Source organism: Hydractinia symbiolongicarpus, chromosome 15, assembly GCF_029227915.1.
Source record: "Hydractinia symbiolongicarpus strain clone_291-10 chromosome 15, HSymV2.1, whole genome shotgun sequence".
Classification (NCBI taxonomy): domain Eukaryota; kingdom Metazoa; phylum Cnidaria; class Hydrozoa; order Anthoathecata; family Hydractiniidae; genus Hydractinia; species Hydractinia symbiolongicarpus.
In genome coordinates this window covers 9,562,812-9,587,584 of record NC_079889.1, presented here as the reverse complement: position 1 = coordinate 9,587,584, position 24,773 = coordinate 9,562,812, and the positions used below count along the sequence as shown (strand labels likewise).

General features: G+C 33.9%; 1 protein-coding gene across 2 annotated transcripts; it reads right to left on the bottom strand.

The window, feature by feature from the left end:
- Positions 1 to 1,844: 1,844 nt before the first annotated feature.
- LOC130628562 (BRD4-interacting chromatin-remodeling complex-associated protein-like) lies at positions 1,845 to 23,109 on the bottom strand. Of its 2 annotated transcripts, none has more exons than XM_057441508.1 (9): positions 22,810 to 23,109; positions 8,841 to 9,636; positions 7,438 to 8,681; positions 6,488 to 7,312; positions 5,625 to 5,698; positions 5,119 to 5,279; positions 3,743 to 3,837; positions 3,132 to 3,228; positions 1,845 to 2,785 (listed from the first exon to the last, which is right to left on the bottom strand). In XM_057441508.1, the coding sequence occupies exons 2-9, from the start codon at positions 9,628 to 9,630 to the stop codon at positions 2,388 to 2,390; spliced, it is 3,684 nt and encodes a 1,227-aa protein (XP_057297491.1). In that variant the 5' UTR covers positions 9,631 to 9,636; positions 22,810 to 23,109; the 3' UTR covers positions 1,845 to 2,387. The 2 variants fall into 2 exon arrangements, with proteins under 2 accessions (XP_057297491.1, XP_057297490.1); XM_057441507.1 differs by lacking the exon at positions 22,810 to 23,109 and adding an exon at positions 22,548 to 22,641.
- Positions 23,110 to 24,773: the final 1,664 nt, after the last annotated feature.

The window sequence follows — 24,773 nt, the reverse complement described above, 5'->3', positions numbered from 1 at the left end:
CGTACGCTTGGCAAAATCAAGGATTGCAGCCAAATTCAGATGAAAATTACCCTAAGCATCATTTTAAAACAGAACATACGTTTTCATGAATAAAATGAACTATATACTCAACCTCGTCCCGCAGGACTTCCAAATATAAAAAACCTAACAGGCCCTGGAGACGATTTTGTGATATATAGTAACTGACATTTAAAAGTCTTTATTCCGCTTTCTCCTAGCTTTCGACGAAAGATTTTCGGTCAAATTCCCACGCGCTTTGTGCACGTAGATCAATTTGTATGCTATCCGGAAACAAATTTTAACAAACTACAGTAATTTCACCCTCTCGTGCTCAAGCTTTTTTTGCCTTTTTTATATGAGAAACATATCAAAACTTCTTAATACTAGTCGGTTTGCCCGTGGAAAAATCCACGGGTTCACTCGCTTTTTTCACACATTGCGTGCCCCTCGCTACTTGCGTGACGGACAGACGTATACGAGTATTATAATATAGACTAGTCGGTTGTCCGTGGAAAATCCACGGGTTCACCCGTCCTTTTTATACCGCATCGGGTGCGTCTCGCTACTTGCGGTACTATTATGCGTGATGGAGTATACGGGTATTATGATATAGACTAGTCGTTGCCCGTGGAAAAAATGTATCGCATTTGATATTCGTGTTTCCGTAACATCATTTTCTAACTCAGCGGGAGGTCCGCGCAGAGACAGACAGACGACGGCTATTATTATAGAGACTAGTCGTTATTCCGTGGAAAAATCCACGGGGTCGCCCGTCAGTTTACCTGTCGCAACAGAGTGGACAAAAATATACCGCATTTGGTATTGGCGCGCATTTTAAAAATTTCGTGTTTCCGTTACGGGACGCGGCTCTCGCGGACACACAGAGAAAATACGGTTATTATTAAAGAAGTCGTTAGCCCGTGGAAAAATCCACGGGGTCGCCCGTCCTTTATATATCGCATTTCGTGATTCGCCACGGGACACGGCTTTCGCGGACACAAAGACAGACACATGTCTTTGTAGAAGGCAAAAAACCCTGGGGACACGAGGGTGCAGTTATTTATGCCTGGAAATCTACGTCCACTTTTTGTTATGTTTTGTTTTTTGTTAAAATTTAAAAAACTAATACTCTTTCACTTTTACTTCTTTTTGGAATCCAATGTGTTTGAATCTATGAAACATCAACAAAACGTTAATATCATAGATTTAAACTTTGCAATTTTGGGAGATTTTAGCAAAAATTTAGGGTTTCCAGTCAAATTTTAAGAGAAAACACTAAAAAACGTGTAAAAACCATTCTGTATTTTAGGAAATTTTGTAAAGATTTTAGGAGGAAACAAAGGTACTACTACAACCTCGTTCACAGTGCGTTTTGCCTTGTTGATGAAGTTGATAGCAGCACCATTGTTGGCCATTTTGTAATAATGTCTCAGGGGCCACAAGACTCTTGGGACGAGGTTGGTTCTCCTAATGAAGCCTTTCCTTGTTTCAATTTCAGAGAGAAGTTTTTTCCATTTCGAATAAACATATACTCCATTTTTTATCACATCAAACTCAATGACAAAAACTCGTATTTGAAAAAAAACTTTGTTTTTTAGTGGCGTCTTTATTTTTTTATGTTTTTTGGGTTATTTACGAGATTATAAAAGGGTTTTTATTTTTTTAGGTTATTTAGAAGATTTTAGGTGTGGTCACCCTATTCTAACGAACTCAAAAATTTATTAGCTTGGTAGAAATGAGTAACAAAAGCAAAGTGCTGTAGGATCACGGATCAAGGTTGATTTTCACCTGAAGAATCACGCGCTTCAACCAAATCATGATTGACTGTCAATAATAAAAGAGAATTAGTAATATTTGCTTTTTAATTTAATAAGATTCTCGTTTTTTTATTTTCTCGTAAAAAATAGTCTTACAAAGTAACATGAAACAAGAGGCTGTCTCAGCTGGCATCATATCAACAATGCAACGCTACAAAATCTCAAATGCTTGTGAAAATATCGCAAAAAATACGATATATAAAAATTAGACCAGCAAAATACGATTCAACATCAACAACAACACATAAATAAATTCATTTTTTAAAGCTCGGTTTCCACTATGCGTCTGACTGCCGTTGATTTTGCTGAGTATGATTTTTAAGCGCCTTAGTGTGAACGTGAAAGTGCCTGTTGCGAGAGTTTGACGCCAAATTGAAATTCCTTTTCTATATATATTATTTAGGCGGCCAATCGGCGTTTATGGTGAGAACAAAAAGGGAAAAAAGCTTTTACATCTAAAATGCTGTTAGCGCGAAAGTCGCAGTTATCTTTTGGAAAAACTGTTAACGACGCATTTGACGGTGATTGACGCCAGTTAGACGCGTAGTGTGAACCGACCTTAAACAGTTATCATAACATAAAATCAAACTGATAATCGTCGTCTTGTTGCAGATCGGCGAGTAAATTCGTAGTAGCTGCGGCAAGTTCTATGTCTTCTTTACATTCAAAAGTTTCTGCAATTTCCTCGACTTCGATTTCTTCTTCCGCTGTAACTCCGTCATGTTCATTCATGTCGTAGTCATCTTCGTCAACGACGGCGTCATCCTCATTTAACCCGTCATCGTCGTCTCCGAGTTCATTATCGCTGTCTTCTTGCATGTTGGCCATGTCTTTATGAGCTATGAGTAACCGGTTATCCAGTCGTTGCTTTTCGGATATGTTGATGGAGATTTCCTCTTCTTCTTTCAACCCAACCTCGACGCACTCCAGCTCGTTTCTAGCTTCGTTTTTCACAACAAACGCCCTACCTAAATAAAACAAAAACAAAAAGAACGCTCACAATTTGGTCAATGCTCAAGCCTAAAAATTCTCATTAATGTTGCACCCGGATTTTTACAGACTTTACCAGATTTTCTAAGTTTGTAAAACACATTTTTGTCGGCGTTATGGAATTGTTTGAAATTTTTCCCGATTTGTAAATTTTCAAAGATCCATGTAGGTATACAAGGAAAATGTTTTGTGAAAACTACCTTAAGCAGGGAGGCTGTATTCCCTTTAAAATTTAACATTTATATAAGATTTATTATATAATATGTTAACTACTGATACACGCAAGCTAGCGTAACCACAAGTGAGAATAATCTCCGAACTCACCTTCCGATATGGATGACTTTTGAAGTTCAAATCGTTCTTGCTCTGAAGATGCATATAATCGCCTTATTAAAATCTCATCAGCCGTTGGCGAAGTTATCTAAAACGTAGGGGTTAAAATAAACACTTCATTGTAATGTTTTACCTACACAAGCGTGTTTTGACCATTCGTATCTATTGTATCTATTGCGCGTGATCAGAATAGAACTGTGATTCCTATTTTGATAACAGAATTCCTTGAAAACATTTGGGAGGGGGTGCCTTTTCACTGAATTGCCACTTAGGATTTTTGTTTAAAATTTCCATTGGTAAAATCTTTGAACACAGCCGTCATGTCAACAAAATTCTGTTCAAAACACATGGCAGGAGAATCTTTTGTCTTTTCCTATGAACTTGTACAGAAATTCAAATGAAAACCAAGTCAATTCATTTGCCAGTTAAAATCAAGTTTTTTATACAGAACGTAAAACGTTAGGAAAGAATCACACACGTGTCCACGTCTATTTAATTGACGTCCAAAAATTTACCAACCACTGCAAAAATAATTGATACTTAAAAAAAGGTACAACAGAGTAGCTTTATGACGACGACAAATAGTTCAAACATAAACTAACCTGGTCTTCTTCCAGCAGGAGATGATTAAATTTAGCGAGCATCCAGTTTTTGCGATCCTGTACATTTTTAGCATACGTCTGGAGCAAAAAATCATCTAAAAATATAAAACAGAGAAAAGCTGTAATTCTAATGGTATAACCAATTACAATCAATTAAGGTATAAAATTCTCCGCCAATGAAAATGCAAAGCTACATGATTTGGTTGCCACAAAAAAATTCAAAAATTTCTTCAGAAATGTACATTACGAGAGTGAATGTTAATCTCCATTTAAATAGACTCTCTAGACATAAAGTAAGGACAGCTTAAAATAAAATTCACATATCTGTTATATATAGGGCTAATCGAGTAAAAAAAATGAAAAAAACTTCAGAAGAATTAATTTTCGCGAATTTCGGGAATAGCGACTTTACAAATTATTTTCGCGGGAAGTTATTTTTTGAAATTGTCAAAAATTAAATTCCGTAAAAGAAAAAAAAAAGAAAAAAGATTGGAATTGAAATAAGCCATTGAAATTAGCAGTTTTCATACACGATTTATTTGCAAGCAACACAAAATTTTACCGAAGTTTAATGTTTTTTAATTGGGTAAGAGACTATCCATATTGGATGATGGAATTTACATTTGTTTGCTCAGTTTTGATGGTATCCCAATTGAAATCAAACTTTTGTTTTAAGCACTTTGTCGGTGTATGAAACTGGACATGCTTTTAAAACCAAGTCTTTCAGTCAAGAAAAGTATTGCTTTTTTGTTGTTTCTTTGTTGTTTGCTGTTTGTTTGTTTTTGTTGTTTCCCTTTTTCTTATTTGCTTGCTTCAAGCTATTTATTGCTTAAATTTTGCTTTCTGTTCTAAAGGATTACGCCTTGTGTTGCATATACTGCTTCTACTACACAGGATACAAAAAAGGGGGATTGCAAATTCAAGTCGCACATCCTTGATTCTACGTAAGATTAAAGAGCAGATGATTCTTATATGGAAGCCTCTTACAACATAAGTATCTCTGTTGTTTCTCTACGTGTTATTTACGACCAAAAATACAATATTCCTCCATCTCTCCAATAGACCTTCATCCTGTTTTTTTATAACCGTGAAAACATTACATTATTGGAAAACATTACATTATTGGGCACTTGTACTCGACATGCAAAATTACTCTTCATCTTGTCTTGTTTTCGGCACGTACGTCCCAACTTTATCCCATACAACAAATTCAAATCTAACAGCGTATGCTGTTTGAGCCTAAGGCTAACCTATTTTAAGTCATATTTTATAAAGTTTCAAGGTCATTTCAGTGTATATCGACTTTGAAGAAAGAATAAATAAGTAAATAAATAAATTAATAGTACATGATGTACTTATAAAATAGTAATACTTACGTTTACGATTTTCTTTTGTTTCATCATCATCATTATCGTCATCGTCCTGACAGATATGATACGGTAAAAGTCTAGTTATAGCATCTTTAACGTTTTTGAACGGAGTTCTGTACTGTGGTGACACATATCGTAGTTGGTCAGTTTGTAGTGCACTCTTCCATCTGTGAAAAAAGTTTAAGGGATTCCTAATTTTTGTTCATGAAATGTCACTTTGTTTGTTTTTTCTGGAGTTCCAGTTGTTGCACTTGTGAACGACTATTTTTGTTTCCAATTAAAATTTCAGGAGAATTAAGAAGAGTTGGGTTTTAGTAAAATATTTTCATTCTGAAATTAAACGCTTTTGCCATGAATAAGGAAAAATGAGGGCAGGTGCGCATACAAAGATGGCGAAAAAATTCTCACTTTTTTTACTTTTTTTGCTTTAAATAGGACACAGATAATAATCACTTATATAACTTTTTATAAAACTATAAAGAGAAAAAAGAGAGGAATGAAAGATTTCTCACTTTTTTGCGAGGGGATGTTCTTCTGCTTCCGTTTTCACAGCATCCAAAGACCTTTTAATAGCTTGATTGGCAATCTAAAATGCGAAAATAAAAATATTTTTCTATGCATAGGCTGTAAGTTGAAGGTGGGAAAACATTTGATGGCTTTTTTTGTATCAATTTCGGCGCCAGGAAACTTCGGTTAACATTTAAATGAACATCTAAACCTAACAGGTTGTGTTGTGACTGAAAGTTAAACCATAATTTATGATTATATTCGAAGTTGTTTGTTCTAGAATATCAAAACTAATTTCGAAAATATGCAACTTTGGCTTTTTAGGGAAGGCTTCTACAGGAGAGCGTCTGATAGCAGGCACACATGCTGAAAAGATGCAAAACTTAGGTATGCTAACAGTTACACAGAAAAAACACTAAATTTATGAACAATTGACCAATACGGTCCACCCAAACTGCATGCCCAAATCACTTGACATGTGCTTTTTGCTTCATTATATGCTCCTGAAGAGCCTTCTTACGTAAAAAAAAATTAAATATGCAGGATTATTAACCGAACACTAGCAAAATGTTTGTTACAAAAACCTGCCTGTTCTTTAAACAATAAAAATCCTGAAGCACCTTTTCTTTTTTTCTCTTTAAAACGTATTGTAGGTAACCCTGGCATCTAGATACTCTTAAGTAGTCAAGTAGCAAAAAAATTTCCTTTAAGTTAGCGAAGTCAAAAAATACATGGATAGGTTTAGATGGTTTGCACAAAGTAAGTCAAATAACAGTCAAGATGCCTTACCGTTGACTAATGCGCATTGGCTGTGATACTGTGAATGACAAAATGATTCAAAATTAAGCCAAGTATAAATAAAAATTACCTTGGAGGATTCACTTTTCCTTTGAAGAATATTCGGTTTTGGCAATGAGGAATTCGCCGATGATTCGATGTCTCTTTTTAATATAGAAGCTAACAGTACAGGACCAGACAATGTAGATGAGTTGATATTAATTTTCCCTGCAGCGTACTGTTTTATAATTAAATCTCGTTGTGTGGGTGTCAAATGTTTTAGTTGCTCCTGAAGATTTTTATTAAAAGCCAGTTGTTCTTTTATAGATGAAGCTAACTGTTGCTTTTGTAAACTCTGTTGCTGTTGTTGTTGTTGACCAGTAACCTTGATGTTTTTTCCTTGTTGTAAAGAGAACGCTGATCGCCCTAAAGCAGGACGAATAGATGCATTTTGCAAAGCAGCTTTTGCAGCTGCTGATAATGCGGGCCCTGTTATATGATTTTGAATATTATTTGTGACTGTTGAGACAATGGATTGACCAGGCAGAGGGGTAGTGGAGGCAATTGACTGTTTGTTCATGTTTGCTTGAAGTGATTTTTGAAGTTCAATAATTTGGGCTGGTGTCAGCTGAGTAGTGTTTAAAACATGTGCACCATTTGGTAGTTGCACCAACACAGGACTCATTCCAACTTGTCCGCCAGAAGCAAGCCCTGGCAATAACGTAGTTTTGTTCATAGCATTTACATTGACTGATGATGTATTAATCGTTTTCGAATTAAGCGAAGAATTTACCATATTTGTCAAACTGGATAGTAGTTTCAAAGGAGCATTTGGTTGAACTGTTGACTGCTGCACAACGTCGATTTTCGGCGAAACATTAATTAATTGTGGAGAGATTTTTTGCTGGTTCTGCACCTAAAATGAGAAATTTCTCATAAATACTTCAATAGAATCTGAGGTTTTTACGCACACACACACCTAATGCATGGTTTAAATTTCCTTACCATATTTAAATGAGATTGTCACATCGAGGTACATACCTGCTGCAGAATTTTTTGTTGCATCATGAATAACTGTGGTTGACTAACAGCATTTTTTTGATCAAGCTTTTGTTGAAGAAGTTGCTGCTGTTGCTGTAACTGCAATTGTTGTTGCCGAGCAAGAATTTGTTGCGTTGTGACTTGAGTTTGTTGCTTTAGAATATTTTGCTGAGGTTTTCCAACAATGACCTTGTTCTGCAATTGCTGTTGCTGTAATTGCTGTTTTAAAATGCTTTGCAATGCTGCTTGTTGCTTTTGGGGCATTGTTAAAACTTGTGTCGCAATACTGACAGGAGGACTAGTGGAGACTATATGCTGCGATGCCATAGAATGTTGTTGTGAGGTATTAAATTGAGATTGTAAGTTTGACTGTAGCTTCAGTTGTGAGGTTAAACCCGAAACACTGGTTTGGATATTACTTCTATTTAATGTTTGTTGTTGCAGTATGCTACCCACTTGTTGCTGCTGTCCATTAGCTGATGGTTGCATTGTTTTAAAAGTTTTATCAAAAGATGATTTTTGAAATTGGTTAATTACCAACTTATTGCCTTTGTGCAAAAACAAATGCGGGTCAGTTTTTTCAAGAGTTTGCAAATGGTGTGACATTGTTTTATCAAATTGTGACATCAAGGGTGATGCTTGTGCAGTTGAAACAACCCTATCCCTGGATGCTGTACTTGGCAACAAAACGTTTGCTTGATTGTTTTGCGTCATTGATATCGATTTCTTACCTTGCGTGGGAAAATGGGAGAGTCGAATCGCTTGTGTTGATGCAGGATTTACGCTTGTTTTTCCCTGTGAAAAAGAATTCACAGAATTACTACTTTTTGGCTGTATGGTTTTTGTTTGTGGCAAAAAAGATTTAGGTCGGATGTTTTGAAATGAACTAAGAGAAACAGACTGCATTTGCTTTGGAGCAAGTTGATTGGTAACAGAGGATGGCTGAATTTTGAGTTGTTGAGGACTATTGTGCTGTGCAGCAATCATTTGTAAGGCATTGTTGACAACTTGCTGTTGATGTTGTTGCAATGAAGTCATTGGCATATTCGGTTTGTCTGATGCATTTTGTGGCACAGGATTTGGAAGGAGTAACACTTGTTGTGAAGTCTGAATATTGGATTGCTGTGACGGAAGGACTTGTGTTTGTTGCTGAAGTTGTTGCAAAGATTTTGACGTGGGTGCTATTGCTATTGTCTGAGGAGCTTTTCCTGCATTATTTACTATAAATACCTTTCCAGACATACCTATGAATAACAAAAACAATACTTCATACATTTCAATAAACAGGCCTACACAAAATGGTAAACTGGCAAGGGAATTTTTATCCCAAACCCTCCCTAGAGTCGGAGAAAACTAATCATAGTCAAAGGCATTTCAATTTAAAAATAAATAGTTATGCACACCTGCAAAATTGGCTGGTAACAGAATTGTTTGACCAGATGATGTTGCTATACTCTGTGTTGCCATTTTAGAAGGGCTCGAATTTTGTGATATAATCAATGTTGGATTCATGGATTGGCTATTTGAACTAATTGTAACTTTAGTGGTTGTGTTTGTCGTTGGGGTCATATTCAGGCCATTTGTTGTCATATTTTGTTGAAGGGCACTAGGCCGTGTTAACTGCTGTGCAGAAGAAGTCTTGTTTGGTGAATATGGTGAAAATAAAATAGTTTTTGGAGGAGTTGAATTTAATTGCTGATTTTGTGCTTGTAGCCTAGGTGTTGGCATTCGGGGATTTTGAAGTTGTGGACGCATCTGCGAAACTGCCCGAGGACCTCCTGTGGTGTGAAACTGAGAATGACTTATGGGTTGCCTTTGTGTGGAAGCACTTACAATGTTTTGATTTCGAAAAGCACCTGCAGCTGAATTGATATTTCGTAAACCTGAGTTAATTAGTAAACTATTAATTTTCCCCACATTCGTTGTACTGGAAGCCACAGTGGTAATAGTTCTGTTTGAACCATTTACTAAAGGTTGATCTGTTGTTGGCTTTGAAGTACTTCCCCTCAATACAGAAAAACTGTTGGCTGTTGAGGTATTTGGGACAAATGACGTATTGAGAGAATTTTTTGCTTGAGAAGTGGAGCCAATTGGTCGTGTTGTTGCAGATGAACCAGTCGCTATTGATGCCAAAAATGTGAGTCGATTAAATTCTTCTTGAAAGGATGTTTGGGAGTTGTTGGGATTAGCCATCACAACCTAAATTGCATACAACAAAATAAAGGTTATAAAATCCCAAATTTTACTTTTTAAACAAGGTTTTTCCTAGGGTTTGCAAAACACATCTACCTTTGTAATAAACATCGCCACTCGGTATTTGCCAAACATAATTGTTGATGTATTTTTAAAATACATATTTTTTTTTAAATAAGAAACTTGTGAAAGTGAGCAGGCTTAATGTTTCTTAAGTTTTGTCCTATTTCAGGTACAAATGGTTCTTGTTTAAAAAGTTTAACACACACAATCACTCCAAAACATTGCGATAAAAAACGTGTTGTGTTGTTAGTTAGTGCAAACACGAAATTGCAAGAGCACACAGCAAAATATATATGTATTGCTTTCTGTTCCTAAAATTATGTTTTTTATAGTGCATGTTCTTAGCTTTTTTTGTTTCTGAATCTTAAATAAAAAAGGCGTGTTGTAAACTGGCATCAGAAATTATTTCTTGCAGTAAAATTATCCTTAGAACTTGTGCAATCGCAAGGGCAAAAAAAAAACCCCAAAAATTTAACAATGAAAAAAATTATTTCTGTCAGTCAAGTTCCCTTCCACGACAATGTCAAAATCAACTGATATAATTAATTTGCGCTTAAACTATATACAACATTAAAAACAGTTAATAACTACTTGTGGTAAGTTCAATTATTGTGGAAATGTGAAAATTAATAAATGTTGTTTTTTCTGCACCAAACATTAGGGCATAGCTAAATCTTGCATTTCCCGAACAAAAGTAAACGCTACCCTAAAATATTGAGAGCAATGTGTTATGTAAAAAAAGAATGCTATATATTGCTACTAAATATGTGAAAGAGTATAATTGCTGACGAAAGTGGCAAGTTTGCTGAGTGATTTGTTAACTTCAAAACCTGTGGGCAATTTTTTGTTCATGTGAGTTATAAAATTGCTACCAGTGTTTGCTGATGTTTAATGCACTTTTAAATTAAAAGGGCTGACACATTAAAGAAATAAATATATAGAAGGTATTCTTGTTACAGTAAAGGTTTTATATGTAAAACTTGAATAATTACTTTTTTCAATAGACTACTTTGTTTTTAAATGAGAACTAATGATTGATAACAAGTTGTGCTTAAAATGTTCACTATAGTGTGAATTTTAAGTGTGTTAAATTTTTTACATTTGTAAGCTTTGGTTCCTGAGACATTTAAGGTCAAAGTAGCCAAACGGTTGCCATGACAGTATCGATTAGTACATTCTGTTCGGTAACTAACTTGTGTCACATAAGTCAGCAGAATGTAAACGAACGCATTCTTAATTAACGTGGATTTTGTTCTATAATGTAATTATCGTTTTTGGGGGACAAAATCTAGACAAAAATGAAAAATTTCTATAATTGTGTTGTCCTGATATGTAAAATGTTTTTATTACAAAAAAAACATGTGTAAAATTGCCCTTAATTAAATATATCATAATTTATGCATCATAATTTAATTTGAAATTCTTTACATTTGAATATCTTGAGAACGAAAAGAGCTTCTTAAAAAAATTAAAAAGACTTGCTTTTCAAAGCATTTTAGTTATCAAGCGTCAACTGTATTCTGGTTGGTTGAGGATTATTATTCCTGCTCAGCAGACATGTTATTGAAATTGTCTTCCCATTTTGACCAGCATAAGAAGATTTGACATAAATAATGTTTAGATATGTCAAAGTAGTTAAAATTTTCTGTCGAACTAATGTAAAACACTGCACGATAATATTATCTAACTAGTAAAATTTAATTATAGTGCTTAAATTGAAATTAACGAATTGCAACTCTTGTATATATTGTGTTTATTATAATTTTTGCATACCTTTTAAATCTCTGTTGCATTCAAAATAACCTTTTTATGTGGAAATAAATGCACTTTGGAGATAAAAAGTGCTATTTAGTATGTCTGCATTTTTATGAATTAAAAAAGGTTTTTAGAGATAGAGCTTTTCTAAACAAAAAAAAGTGTTTTTTTTAATTTTAAGATGAAATTGGGGTCCCCTTTTTCACAAAATTTTCCTAAAAAATGAAGATAAGTTCGTACCTTTTAAAAATAGAAAAATCTGAATTTTTTGAAAAATTGGAGTTACGTCCTTTTTATTTTGACATTTTGGAAAATATCATTAGCCAGTGTTCAACTTTCTGTATTTAATTTACATTAAATTAATTATTCAAAAATTGTTGTCTACATGCCTATATGGTTGTGAAGTGTGTATAATTTCTTGCACCATAACCTTTTGGGTAGTCGGTTTATTACACACCATTTATTGTAAATTGTGAGGATAGAGCTCATTGATTGTTTCGTGGCCCTTTAAGTATACCTAAAATGTGAAATACACGATCCGGTTAAAACCATAAACATGGTGTCAAAATTTGGCGGATTTTCATGCAGGAAAAACTTGCTGAATTTTTTCTTCTCTACCCATGTTACACGTCCATATGTTCAAAAAAGGGAATGTCCTGGATGTGTGTTTTTATTTCTGAGGAAAAGATTTACCATACAGTGCCGATCGTGAGTAACTATTCATGAGTATACGAGTACGGGTATATTAAATGACGAGTTGCAAGACGAGTATGAGTAATCAGTGAATATACTACTCTGTACCCTCGAGTACAGCCGCTTGTGCATGCAAGTACAATAAGTGAATGATTTGTGAGTACGTGTTCAAATATAAGATAAAAAACGAGAATTCGTTGTAGCATAATTTTTATCGATAGCTCACATTTCTCTGCTACCTGAGACATTGTAAAAACTTTTACTTCGTTTTTTCGCGTCAATAGAAATAACATTTTATTTTACATTAATTTTTTTTATTTTGCAGCAAGTTCTCTTTGGTTTACATAAAAATGTCTACTTTTCTGTAATGGCTTTTTATAACTTTTCATTTAAATGCTTTATTTCTCATTAACGAGGAAACCCTTTGCTATCTACATCTGCTATCTAAATGCCTTTTTCTCCTAGCTAAATCTGTTCTTGCTACATCATCATCATCATTTATCATTCTCGGCTTAACGTCCGTTTTCCATGCTAGCATGGGTTGGACGGGGTATATTAATGACCCTCTTCCAATCTGATCTAGACTGTGTTAGATGTAAACTCAACTTCCTCTCTATCAAGTCTGTCCTTATAACCTCCTGCCAAGTCTTTCTCGGTCTGCCTCTGGGCTTTGCCCCAGGAACTATCAAGTCTCTACACTTTCTTACCCAATTATCCTTCTCCATTCTTTCCAAGTGCCCCAGCCAATTCAATCTTCTTATCTGGATAACATCTTTAATTCTACAGAGACTTAGCCTGCTTCTTAGCTCATCTGAACTCTTTCTGTCTCTCAGACTGGCATTACACATCCACCTAACAATTCTCATATCATTCCTTTCTAAACGGTCAAGATCTTCCTGCTTCACTGCCCATGTCTCACTACCGTACAACATAACACTTCTTACACAGGCCTCATACAACCTACCTTTTACCTCAATTGACAGGACTCTGCTAGTCAACAAAGGAAGTAACTCTCTGAACTTTTTCCAAGCAGAACCTATCCTGCAAGTAACACTTCTTCCAACACCCCCTTCACTGCCCAACATAACACCTATTAGGACTTCTGTTACTTAAAGTAACAGAAGTTCTTAACTATCTCTAACGAGCCACTGTTGTACATCATTAAAGCTGGAAATACTTCATTCTCTATAATCTCACCTTTGCAACGCTTGCATACAAACTGTATGTCAGCTCTTAACCTTCCACTAATACTACTGCACTTCTTATGTACCCAATGCTTGCAAGTCTGACAAAAAATTGAGTTACTACCAACCCCTTTCCTGCAAACTCCACAAGGCCACTTTCCAACTACAAGGTCACACTTGGCTGCAATGCTACTAATCATGACTTTAGACTTTGCTGTGTTTACCTTCAGCCCTTTCTCCTCTAGTCCTTTCTTCCACTTCTCAAACTTTTCATCGACTCTGCTATGAGTACCAAATCATCTGCATACTCCCATGGACAACCTGTTCTGAACACCATCGACAGCGCTTCTAAGACTAGAATAAACAACAAAGGACTAAGTACAGAACCCTGATGTACACCAACATTTACACTAAATTCATCACTAAGTGAATCGTTAATCCTGACACGACTTCTAGCATTGCTGTACATAGACTGTACCATCGTAACTAGCCACTCATCCACACCTAATTTTCTCATAGCCCACCAAATAACTTTACGTGGCACTCTATCAAAAGCTTTCTCTAAATCTACAAAGGCAAAATAGAGATTTTTTCTCTTTCCTAAATACTTTTCCTGAAGCTGTCTGAGTAAAAATATTGCATCTGTAGTGCCACGCCCTGGAACAAAACCAAATTGCATCTTATCTATATCAATTCTTTCTCTAAGTAACTTATCAATCACTCTTTCAATAACTTCCATTACTTGATCAACCAACTTCAAACCTACATTTAACATTATTCCCTTCTCTTCGCATGCACGTATTAAACAATAGACTCTGGAGAATAAATTAAGCCAATCGCATTTAATTTTATTGTTTTGTAAGAAACCAAAAGAAAACATGTGCCTGTGTGTCTTATTAATTGTATTTTAAAATTTTTTTTTTACATTTTTTGAGGCCACCTGGTGTTTGGAAGTTGCAAATATGAAAAAGAAAAAAAGAATGAATATCATTAAACTAAATTGTTACATTTTACTGTTTGTTTACAGCATTTATCCATTTAGTCCTGGGCACTAGCTTGTTAAAAATACCTGTCAATAACACCTAAAAATGATACCTGCCATACTGCTCTATTACCAGAAGTAAATCGAACGAATCCACAGACAGTATTAACATCGAAAAACTTATAGACAATTTTGAAAAGAATCCAATGGACTTCACTGAACAAAGTATGTCACCCACTTTAGTTAATACAGCAAATTTCATCAGCTCGACTGACAAAATAATTAACAAAAAGTTGTTGGAATCAGAAAAACGAGAACTGAAGCTTGAAATTTTAAAAGACGTGAGTAAAATCATTAACGGTAAGAATGAAGTTCTTATTGATCACCTATTGAAGGAAATTCAATTTCTGAGGGAGCAGTTGAGTTCTAAGGACGAAATCCTGCGATTGTTCTTAAAAAATACTGATGAAAATTATATCACAAAAAATGCACAGACGCCTTCACAGAATAATATTACTATGGCAACGGAGTCGAAAACTTTTAAAAATGTTAAACTCACAACTTATGATAATACAAAAGAAACGATTAACCAACCTTTAAGTGTCGATATCTCAACACAAAAGAAAGATAATGACCGGCCAACTCTCGTGAATTCAAATGATCAATTAGGTGATGCTAACATCACAACTCGAAAGAAAAATCAAAAAAATGTTAACGACGTCAAAAAAAGTACACACGACGAACACAGAAACCTTGATTTGAATATAACATCAAACGAAAGGAAACAGATTATTGTGGTAGGTGATTCAATCGTAAAACATATTCGACCATACGGAATATCAAAGACAGACTCTGTTAGAATTCGTTGTCAGCCTGGTGCTACAACTGAAGATATTGTCGATCATGTTAAGCCATACTCACGAAAACTTCCGGATGCAATTATTATCCACTCTGGAACCAATGATATTACGAACGGGATTGGCACAGTAAAAAAGCTGAAGAATGTTATCCACACAATTCGCGAAATTGATAAAGATAAGAAAATAGAAATCCTTATTTCTGGAATCGTAAATAGATACGATGGCAACTATAATAAACAAATTAGTGACACAAATCAAAGAATTGAAAGTCTATGTCAATCGAAAAACTTAATATTTATTGATAACAGCAATATGAAACAAGACTGTCTCAACCAAGGTAAACTTCACTTGAATAGTAGGGGTTTGGCTCGTTTGGCTTTAAATTTTGTTGATGGTCTAAACAGAATCTGATTTTTACCCTCGTTAAGCACTTCAAATGAAATTGAAAAAGAAGTGTTTGAAAACGGGGATGAAAATCAAATTACAAATTTTTTACACAATGATCACACTAACGATAGTTATGTATCCTCATGGTGTTCTGAAATTTGCGAACAAAGTCATAACAACTCTGAGCCAGCACAGTGTTTTGCAAGTTCCAATTCTATTCCCTGCGAGTTAAACGCTCATACGAGATTAAATAACTTGCGCATTAAAAACCTTCATAGAGTAGCTATTGGGCATATAAATATCAACTCAATAAGAAACAAATTTGAGATGCTTTCTGCGACTGTAGATGGTAATCTTGACATTTTAATGGTCTCAGAGTCTAAAATCGACAACTCTTTTCCCACAGCACAATTTTTTATCAATGGCTATACCAAACCATACAGGCTAGACCGAGACTGTTTCGGTGGCGGTATTCTGCTGTATGTACGGCAAGATATTCCATCCTGACCCATTACCTGTAAATTTCAAAAACATGCAGAATACTTATTAGTGGAAATAAATCTGCGGAAACAAAAGTGGCTCCTCTGTTGCATATACAACCCTCATAAACAAATTTTGAAAAAACATTTGCAATATATTGAAGAGGAACTTGCTAAACATTCTGGTACTTATGACAATCTTTTTGTGATCGGTAATTTCAATGCTCAACCAAGCGAAATTCCACTTTCTGATTTTGCAAAAATGTATGGTTTGCATAACCTTGTAAAAGAGCCTACTTGTTTTAAAAGCCAATGCAACCCAACTTGCATCGACTTGATCCTTTACTAACAAATCATCAAGCTTTCAACACACTAATGTTGTGGAAACAGGCTTATCTGACTTCCACAAGATGACTGTGACTTTTATGAAAACTAAATTTAAAAAGGGTAAACCGAACATACAACAATATAGGGACTACAAAAAATTTGACCATGAAACCTTCCGGGGGGACCTTTTTAAATCGTTAAATGAAACCGATTTTTTAGGTATTGATCTTGAAGCATCTTTGAACAAAGTCATGAACACTCTTAATAATCATGCTCCAAAGAAAACGAAATATTTGAGTACCAACCAAGCACCTTTTATGAATAAAGAGTTAAATAAGGCAATAATGACTAGATCTAGACTAAGAAATAAATACTTAAAAAACAAAAGCGATGAAAATGAAACTGCTTTCAAAAAGCAAAGAAATAAATGTGTCAAACTAGTACAAAAAAGTAAAGAAACCTACTATAACAATTTAGAGATTAAAAGTGTTACAGATAATAAAAAATTCTGGAACACAGTTAAACCTTGCTTTACTGAGAAAGTCAAAAACAAAGAGCTGATAACATTAGTTGAAAATGGAAAAACTATCACTGATGACCTTGAAATAGCATCGATTTTTAATGATTATTTTTGCAACCTTGTTCCCAATCTTAGAATTAAGCTAAATGAAAATCCACAAAATGATAATATTTCTAAGGATAAATCTATTGAGACCTCGTTATCGAAATTTGCTAATCATCCAAGTGTTGTCAAAATCAAACAGTTTTATGGCGAGTCTGGTAAAAAGCTTTCTTTTAGACGAGTCAGCCTATCTGATGTTACAAAAAAAATTAAAGATTTGGATAAAAATAAAACTACACAGCAGTCTGACATTCCAATGAAAATAATGCAGGAAAATTCTGACATTTTTGGAAATGTTTTGTGCAATAGCATAATTTATAACATCGACCAATCCAATTTTCCAAAAAGCCTTAAGAACGCAGACGTCATTCCAATTTTCAAAAAGGAGGACCGTACGGACAAGTGTAACTACCGCCTGGTCAGTATACTGCCTAATATCTCTAAGATATTCGAAAAATGCTTATACGAACAAATTGAAGCTTTTTTTCAACCTATTTTTAACAAGCAGCAGTGTGGTTTTCGGAGAGGTTTTAGTACGCAGCAATGCCTTATAGCAATGATCGAAAAATGTAAAAAAAGCCTAGATAATAAAGGATCTTACGCAGCGTCTTTGACAGACTTGTCTAAAGCTTTTGACTGTATAAATCAGATTTACTTATTGCTAAATTGCACGCTTATGGGTTTGACAAGGATGCTTTGAGATTAATACATAGCTATTTAACTGGCCGGAAACAAAGAGTTAAAATAAACAACTCGTTTAGTACGTTACTGGACATCTTATTTGGTGTGCCACAAGGGTCTATTTTAGGCCCACTACTCTTCAACGTTTTCCTGATAGATTTATTTCTGATAACGATTGAAACTGATATAGCTAGCTACGCAGATGACAACACCCCATATACGTATGGGTCTGATAAAAATCAAGTTGTAAAAGACCTTGAAAAAACAGCAAAAAGAATGTTTATATGGTTTGCTGAAAATGGTATGAAGGCCAATGAAGCAAAGAGCCATCTTCTTTCTAGCTTACCACTTGATACAAAAGCTGTCGTTGGAGACACGTACATTGAAAACAGTGACCAACAGAAACTGTTAGGGATAAAAATTGATCGGAAATTAAAATTTGATTTGCATGTAACGGACTTATGTCAAAAAACCAGCCAAAAACTACATGCGTTAGCGCGTGTTGCACCTTACATGGATACTCAAAAAAGAAGAGTTATTATGAAGGCTTTTGTTACCTCTCAATTCAGTTACTGTCCTTTGATATGGATGTTCCACAATAGAACACTGAATAACAGAATTAATAATCTGCATGTAAGAGCACTTCGAATAATCTATTGTGACCATACATCAACATTTAAGGAACTGTTACATAGAGATAAATCAAAAACGATACACGAAAAAAATCTTGAAACACTAGCTATAGAAATATATAAAGCTAAAAACAAACTCTCACCTGATATAATAAGTGATATTTTTCTGTTCCGTAGTAGCACTTATAATTTGAGAAATGAAAGAGAACTTTGCCATCGCACAGCAAAAACGTCTACTTATGGCACAGAAACTATCTCAAATTTCGCGCAAAAATTGTGGCAGATGATACCATCAAATATAAAAACATCTGAATTGTTACAAGTCAAAAATTAAGAAATGGAATCCAGAAAGTTGCCCTTGTAGGTTGTGCAAACCGTATATTAATGGATTAGGTTTTACTTGACAGGCAGACTTTTTTTAGTATTTATAGCATTTTGCGGTTTGTTTTTGTTGTTTTTTTTCCCGAATTTTCTGGCATACCACTTCCTTGCAATATATAGGATCTCAAAAATAAAAGCTATAGTCTAACCATCCTTTATTTCAGGATGATGGTATGCAAAGCAAAGAAGTCAAATTAACTAAATTAATTGCCTTCTTTATTGACTTTAATTAGCAACTTTTCCCGAGAAGCTAGAATTTTTTTTTATTTTTTTTTACACGTCAATGTAAAAGAAATTGTTAATAATAATAATAATAATGTTTAAACATCGCAGGATTTTTTCAAAAACTGTTTAAACCTTGCCATGATGTATTTTACTTGAAAATTGTCAAAACAGAGTTTCCCTAAACTTATGAAAACATTTTTCTTTGTTTTAAAAATATGACAACGATATGGTGTGAAAACCAACATCATCCTAATTAAAAAAAAAAATGTAAACACCGAAAAACATTTTCAGAAAATATCACAAAAGTTTATTGTTTAATTTTACCGTTTCCCTTTCGTGCACGCTAGCGAGTACTGTGTGAGTACAGCAAAAAAAATGTGTGAGTATTTTTGACGTACTCGTACGCGCAGTATACTCGTCGCGTACTCGTGGAATACTCACGGGAGAAATTACTTGTACCCGTAGTTTAATACTCGTGTATAGATACTCGCGATCGGAACTGTAGCAAAGAAAAAAATAAAGCAAAGGTGAATGTTGGTCTGAATAAAACAAAAGAAAATCTTCAAGATCTTGGAGTAAAAATCTAATTGAAACAGATCATCCGTTTAAGGCTGACTTCCCACTTTGAAATGCAATCTTGGACAAAAATATTGAGACTAAAAGGTTATTTTTTCCTAGTACAATCCTGAGTTTAAAATGTGCACTACACAAAACCTTGTTTTGCAATTTATAAGCCATTTTATATTCTGTTTAGCTGAATTACTCTAATGATCTTTGCAAGAGCTATGTTGAGTGTGACTTAACAAAAGCTTCACGCTAAAACAATACAGTAATTATTTTCTCAAGACTGCGATTTTTATTAAAATTGTATTGAAAATAAAATCCATATTCCTTCTACAGTATCGTTTTGATAATTTTTTAACATCGTACAGCACTTTTATCTATGGTCCGGTATTGACAGTTTTCAAGGAAACTACTGCGCCATATTAACAGTATGGTACCATAGCAGGCATTGTTTCAAATTAGTTTAAAATCATTTTGTTGAAACGAAAATCGTTTTGCATTCGTTTCATAATTGTCTCACAATATCAACATCAATTCGCTTCAACAGTTTGTTAAATTCGTTTCAGTTCAAATTGTTTCAAAATCGCTTTAATTTTAACACCATTTTTATTATTGTGTTCATCACATGCACTGATTTCTAAAGAAATTTTATTATCAAATTATTTAAAATATCTATATACATCGATCTACGGCAATGTTTTAGCTTCCTATGATCCTGTTTTTTTGTAAACGATCTACAGCAATATTTTAGCTTTGTACGATCTTTGTACGTGTTTTAATAATTTTTAAACGATCTTCGGCTATGTTTCGCTTCATATGACCGTGTTTTGATGGTTTTTAAAATATCTACAATGTTTTAGCTTCCTACGATCGTGTTTTGATAATATTTAAACCACCTAGGGCGATGGTTTAGCTTCCTACGATCGTGTTTTGATAATTAAAAAACCATAAAAATGCGATCGTAGGAAGATAACACACCGCCATAGATCATTTAAAAACCATCAAAAAACAATCGTATGAAGTGAAAACATTGCTGCAGATTGTTTAAAAACCAAAAAAATAAGATAATAAGCTAAAACATCGCTGTAGATCGCTTGAAAATTATCAAAACGGGATCAAATATAGCCATAGATGGCTTCGAAACTACATAGTTTATTACCCCATTCAATGGAATGGAGAAAAGAATGTCTAAAAATAGTTTCAAGTAATTAATTTATCATGTTTTTTATTGTTTTTTAATTGGTTTAGGAGAACAATTCGCTTCAGAAATCGTTTCAAAAGTTTTTTCTGCATTGTTTCACAATAGTTTCGGAATCGTTTCCCATTCGTATCCCATTTGCTTCCACTTCATATCATTTTTAAGCTTAGAGTTTAAAATAAATTCAATCGTTTCAAATTGTTTCACCTTCATTTCATGAAACGATCATAATCATTTCAATTCGTATAAAATGTAAAACGAATGTGGAGACAGTCCCTAACATTTCAACATATCCAGAGGTCTAGTAATTTGTAGAAAAACATTGTTAACATAAATTTGTACAAGTTTTTTAAAAAATTGTTTATCTATAAAAGTTTGTAAAAATTTGTATAAGGGATCATCTCAAATGGTTTTAAACACTTCAATTTAGAATTTCTTATAAGACTCCGCTTTGATTAAAAAGGTTTAGAAACCTTTTTAATCAAAATAACTTTTGTTTTTTTTATTATTTTAAGTGGGAGAAAATTTTTTATATTTTTTTAGTTGCAAAGAAAAAATAATAATAATTTGTCTAAATAAAATATGTAACTAGCACTCAAGGTGAAAAGATAAAAACACATAGAAAAATATGCTTCCCCCATCCGTTGTTTTTTTTTTTATTTATTTTTTGTTGTTGTTCCGACCATACATTCTCGATAAAATTATTTTTATTTCGACAACCGACCGACCGTAAGCTACTATCGACTTTGCCCGTAGAACAAATAATCACGTTGAGGTTGCCTTACTTAAAATGCAATTTCCCATAAAAATATATTGCAAGATGCGAAAGCATTTTTAAACGTAAAAAAACAACAACAAGGACACAATAATATATACATCTATTGTTTAATATTTTTATTGTTATTTCCGATCCATCGAAACAATCACGATTAATTTATTTTAAACAAGAAGCACTTTGTATGATATTGGTTTAACAGAACAAAGTATTTCGTAGCATCCATATAATGATACGAAAATAACGTACAAACATGTTCATACAATATTGATATTGGCAGTTAAGAAGATTTATTTATTTAACAGTCAATAACGATTAATATTTACTAAGAAGATTAGCAAGTTATAAATTAACCGTTAACAAGAAACATTAACAGTTAGTAATACTTAAATATGGTCAATTTATTCAGTTAACAGTCAATTTCTTTAGTTGACGATCAATTTATTTCATTGTCAGTCAATTTATTCAGTTGACGGTCCTTTTTTTTGGTTGACAATCAATTTATTTTGTTGCGGTGACGCTATTTATTTAAAGTAAGTTTGGTATGTATGTTTTGTGTAGGCAGTTACTAAAGATTAATGACAAGAATATCAATATATATATTTATGGAAATATTGTATTTTAATTTTTATCATTAAAATAAGAAACTTTTGTGCAAATATGACATTCTTTGATCCTACTGACGTCAAATTTGCACAATTCCCTTATTCCCAAAAAGTTTAGAATTTGTGGTGTGGACACATTATATTCCCCCTAGTGCTGGACTAGCACTAGGGGGAATATAATGAAGGCTGCTGTTAATTTGATTAAAATTTCAAATCCTGCAAAATTTTTCTCAAATTTTTTTATATGCAAAAAGCAACAATTCTGACAAACAACAATTTTTTTATCTAGCTGTAGCTAGCTATACCTAGCTAGCTAGCTACAGGAATAGTTTTAATTTAAACAGAAAGTTTAGTGGCAGTACTCCAACTCAAACAATAATGTTACAATATGGCTTCAAAATGGAAATAAAAATGCTTAACAAAGTGAATCTGTTATATCTGTGCCTCAAGGCTATTTCTCAGGCATAAAACTTTACTTTAATTTAGGAAACAAACCATGTTTACATTTAAAAATGTTGCCGCCATTTGCGAAGGCCAGATATTTCAAAACATTGGCACGTGGGCCGAAATCTACGAATCAGCGTCCGCTATTTCGTAAGAAAACAAAGGGAAACTGGAAACTAATGACATCATAACATTAACAATTCAGCGGAGCACAACTTAACCAAAAACAGTAGAATTTAAAAGAAACCCAGGATATCTGTTTGTTAAACGTTTATGGAACAAGCATATGCACGTGTTCGATGCATACCATCCTAGTACATACCTATAACTCACTGAAAAATGATCCAAATCCACAATATCATACAATTCTTTAGTGCCATCATCAGGGCGGTAAACATAGTCTTGACAATAATCAATTTTTTTCGGTTTTATACGCTTTCTTCTTAAAAAATTTTTTAGCCAAAATAACCCCAAATCTTACGGTAGCCAGTATTTTGCAAAAAAGCGAGCGATCAACTTCAATTAATTTGTTATTCTCCTAAAATATTTGAAGTATCAAAATCGTCACACACTGCCCCCAGCGTTCGATATCTTCTTGCCCCGAACTCTGTCATTTTCTTAAGGATATCCGCATAATTAAAAATATTATGCAGGGCTTCCTGAAGCATAACAATAGGTTACTTTAATATATAATAATTTATGATAATTTAAAACGCGAATATGAAAACATAATTTATGTCCAATTTAATTATTTTGCCGAACAGACGGTCAGTAAATTTGTTTCCCTTTTCTGATTGTTTTCCTTTGGCGAACCCAATCTCGTTCCCAGGATTTTTTTTTACTTTCGCTTGGTTGTGTAGAGAACCTATAAATTGCGGATATCTCCGAAGTGTACTTTATATAGAATTTTACACTCATTTAAAAAAGGAGAATCCGAAAATAAAATTAAAGCGAAGTATTGTAACTTACCTGGAACTTTCGCTAGCCCACTACTAAACTTTCACTTTGGTGCTTTGATTAAAACTTCAGACTTATTAACCCTACCTCGTTACCAGGACATTTTCTTGTTTAATTTGATAGCGGCGCAAATTTATTGCCCACTCCGTAATAGCGCCCCAGGAGACCTCAGCGATGAAATATGACTAATTTTTTTTGCCGACTAAAATTTTTGCCGACTTTTTATTACCGACCAAATTTTTTTGCCGATATTTTTATTTCCGACATAACTTTTTTTCCGACTTTTTTACGACGACCTTTATGCCGTTTTTTCTTCCTTGTTGCAAATTTTTATCAGTTTCATGCAACTATTCTTGTTACTAACTAAATTTTAAAAAAAATTAGTCGGCAGAGGGATAAAATTCTGTCCAAGTGACTAATATTTTTGCCGACTATTAATTTTTGCTGGACGAATTTTTTTGTGGACTTTTTTTTACCGATAAGGTATTTCATATTACCGACACCGGGAAAAAAGACTGATCCCACTTTTAGGAATCAAATTTAGCACACTTATCGTTACGTCATAACAGGAACGAAATATGACAGCTATAATTTTCTGCTGATGTCAGCAATTCCTCTGTGATGTCATCAGTAGATGCTTGAAATTTGTCCCTACACGTTTATTTTATAAAGGACGCTCATCTTATTACTGAAAGAAGCCTTTAAATATTCTTAACAAACGTTTTTAATTTGAAACCTCAAAATTTTCTTAAACTGTTCTTAATTTTCTACATTCTAAAATCAGTTCTTCCAGTAGCTCTAATTCGCTGATATTTGCCACAAGGAGTGTATGTAGCGCATGTAAAAGATAATTTGTAAACATTTTTCACCAATAATTGAGAATTTACTTGCTTGAAGTCTTTCCTGATGAGCAACTTTTTCTTGGCGATAAGTACATATACCACAAATGTTACAATAATTCTCTTAACATGTCCTTTACGATTTTGAAGCTTTATGGTTTTATAAACTTGATTCTATCTGAAGGCTCTGTAGTTAATAGCCGTATAAATATGCAGATCCCTCAAAGATAAATATATGAACACAGTATATATCATACCCATTACGCATAGCAAAACAAAAAACAAAAAAAAATACCTCCAGGGGGCGAAATTGCACTCCCGTTTCCGCACTAAATAGTATGCACAGAAAGAAACAAATTTTATACCTTCAAATTATTAGTCCTTTTATCATAGCAAAAAACATTAATTTCTCACTGAGGCTATGCAACCATTCAGCCGTCGTGGTTCTGAAGGAGCGAGGACCTTATAACAGAGGGGAGCTAGTCCGTAT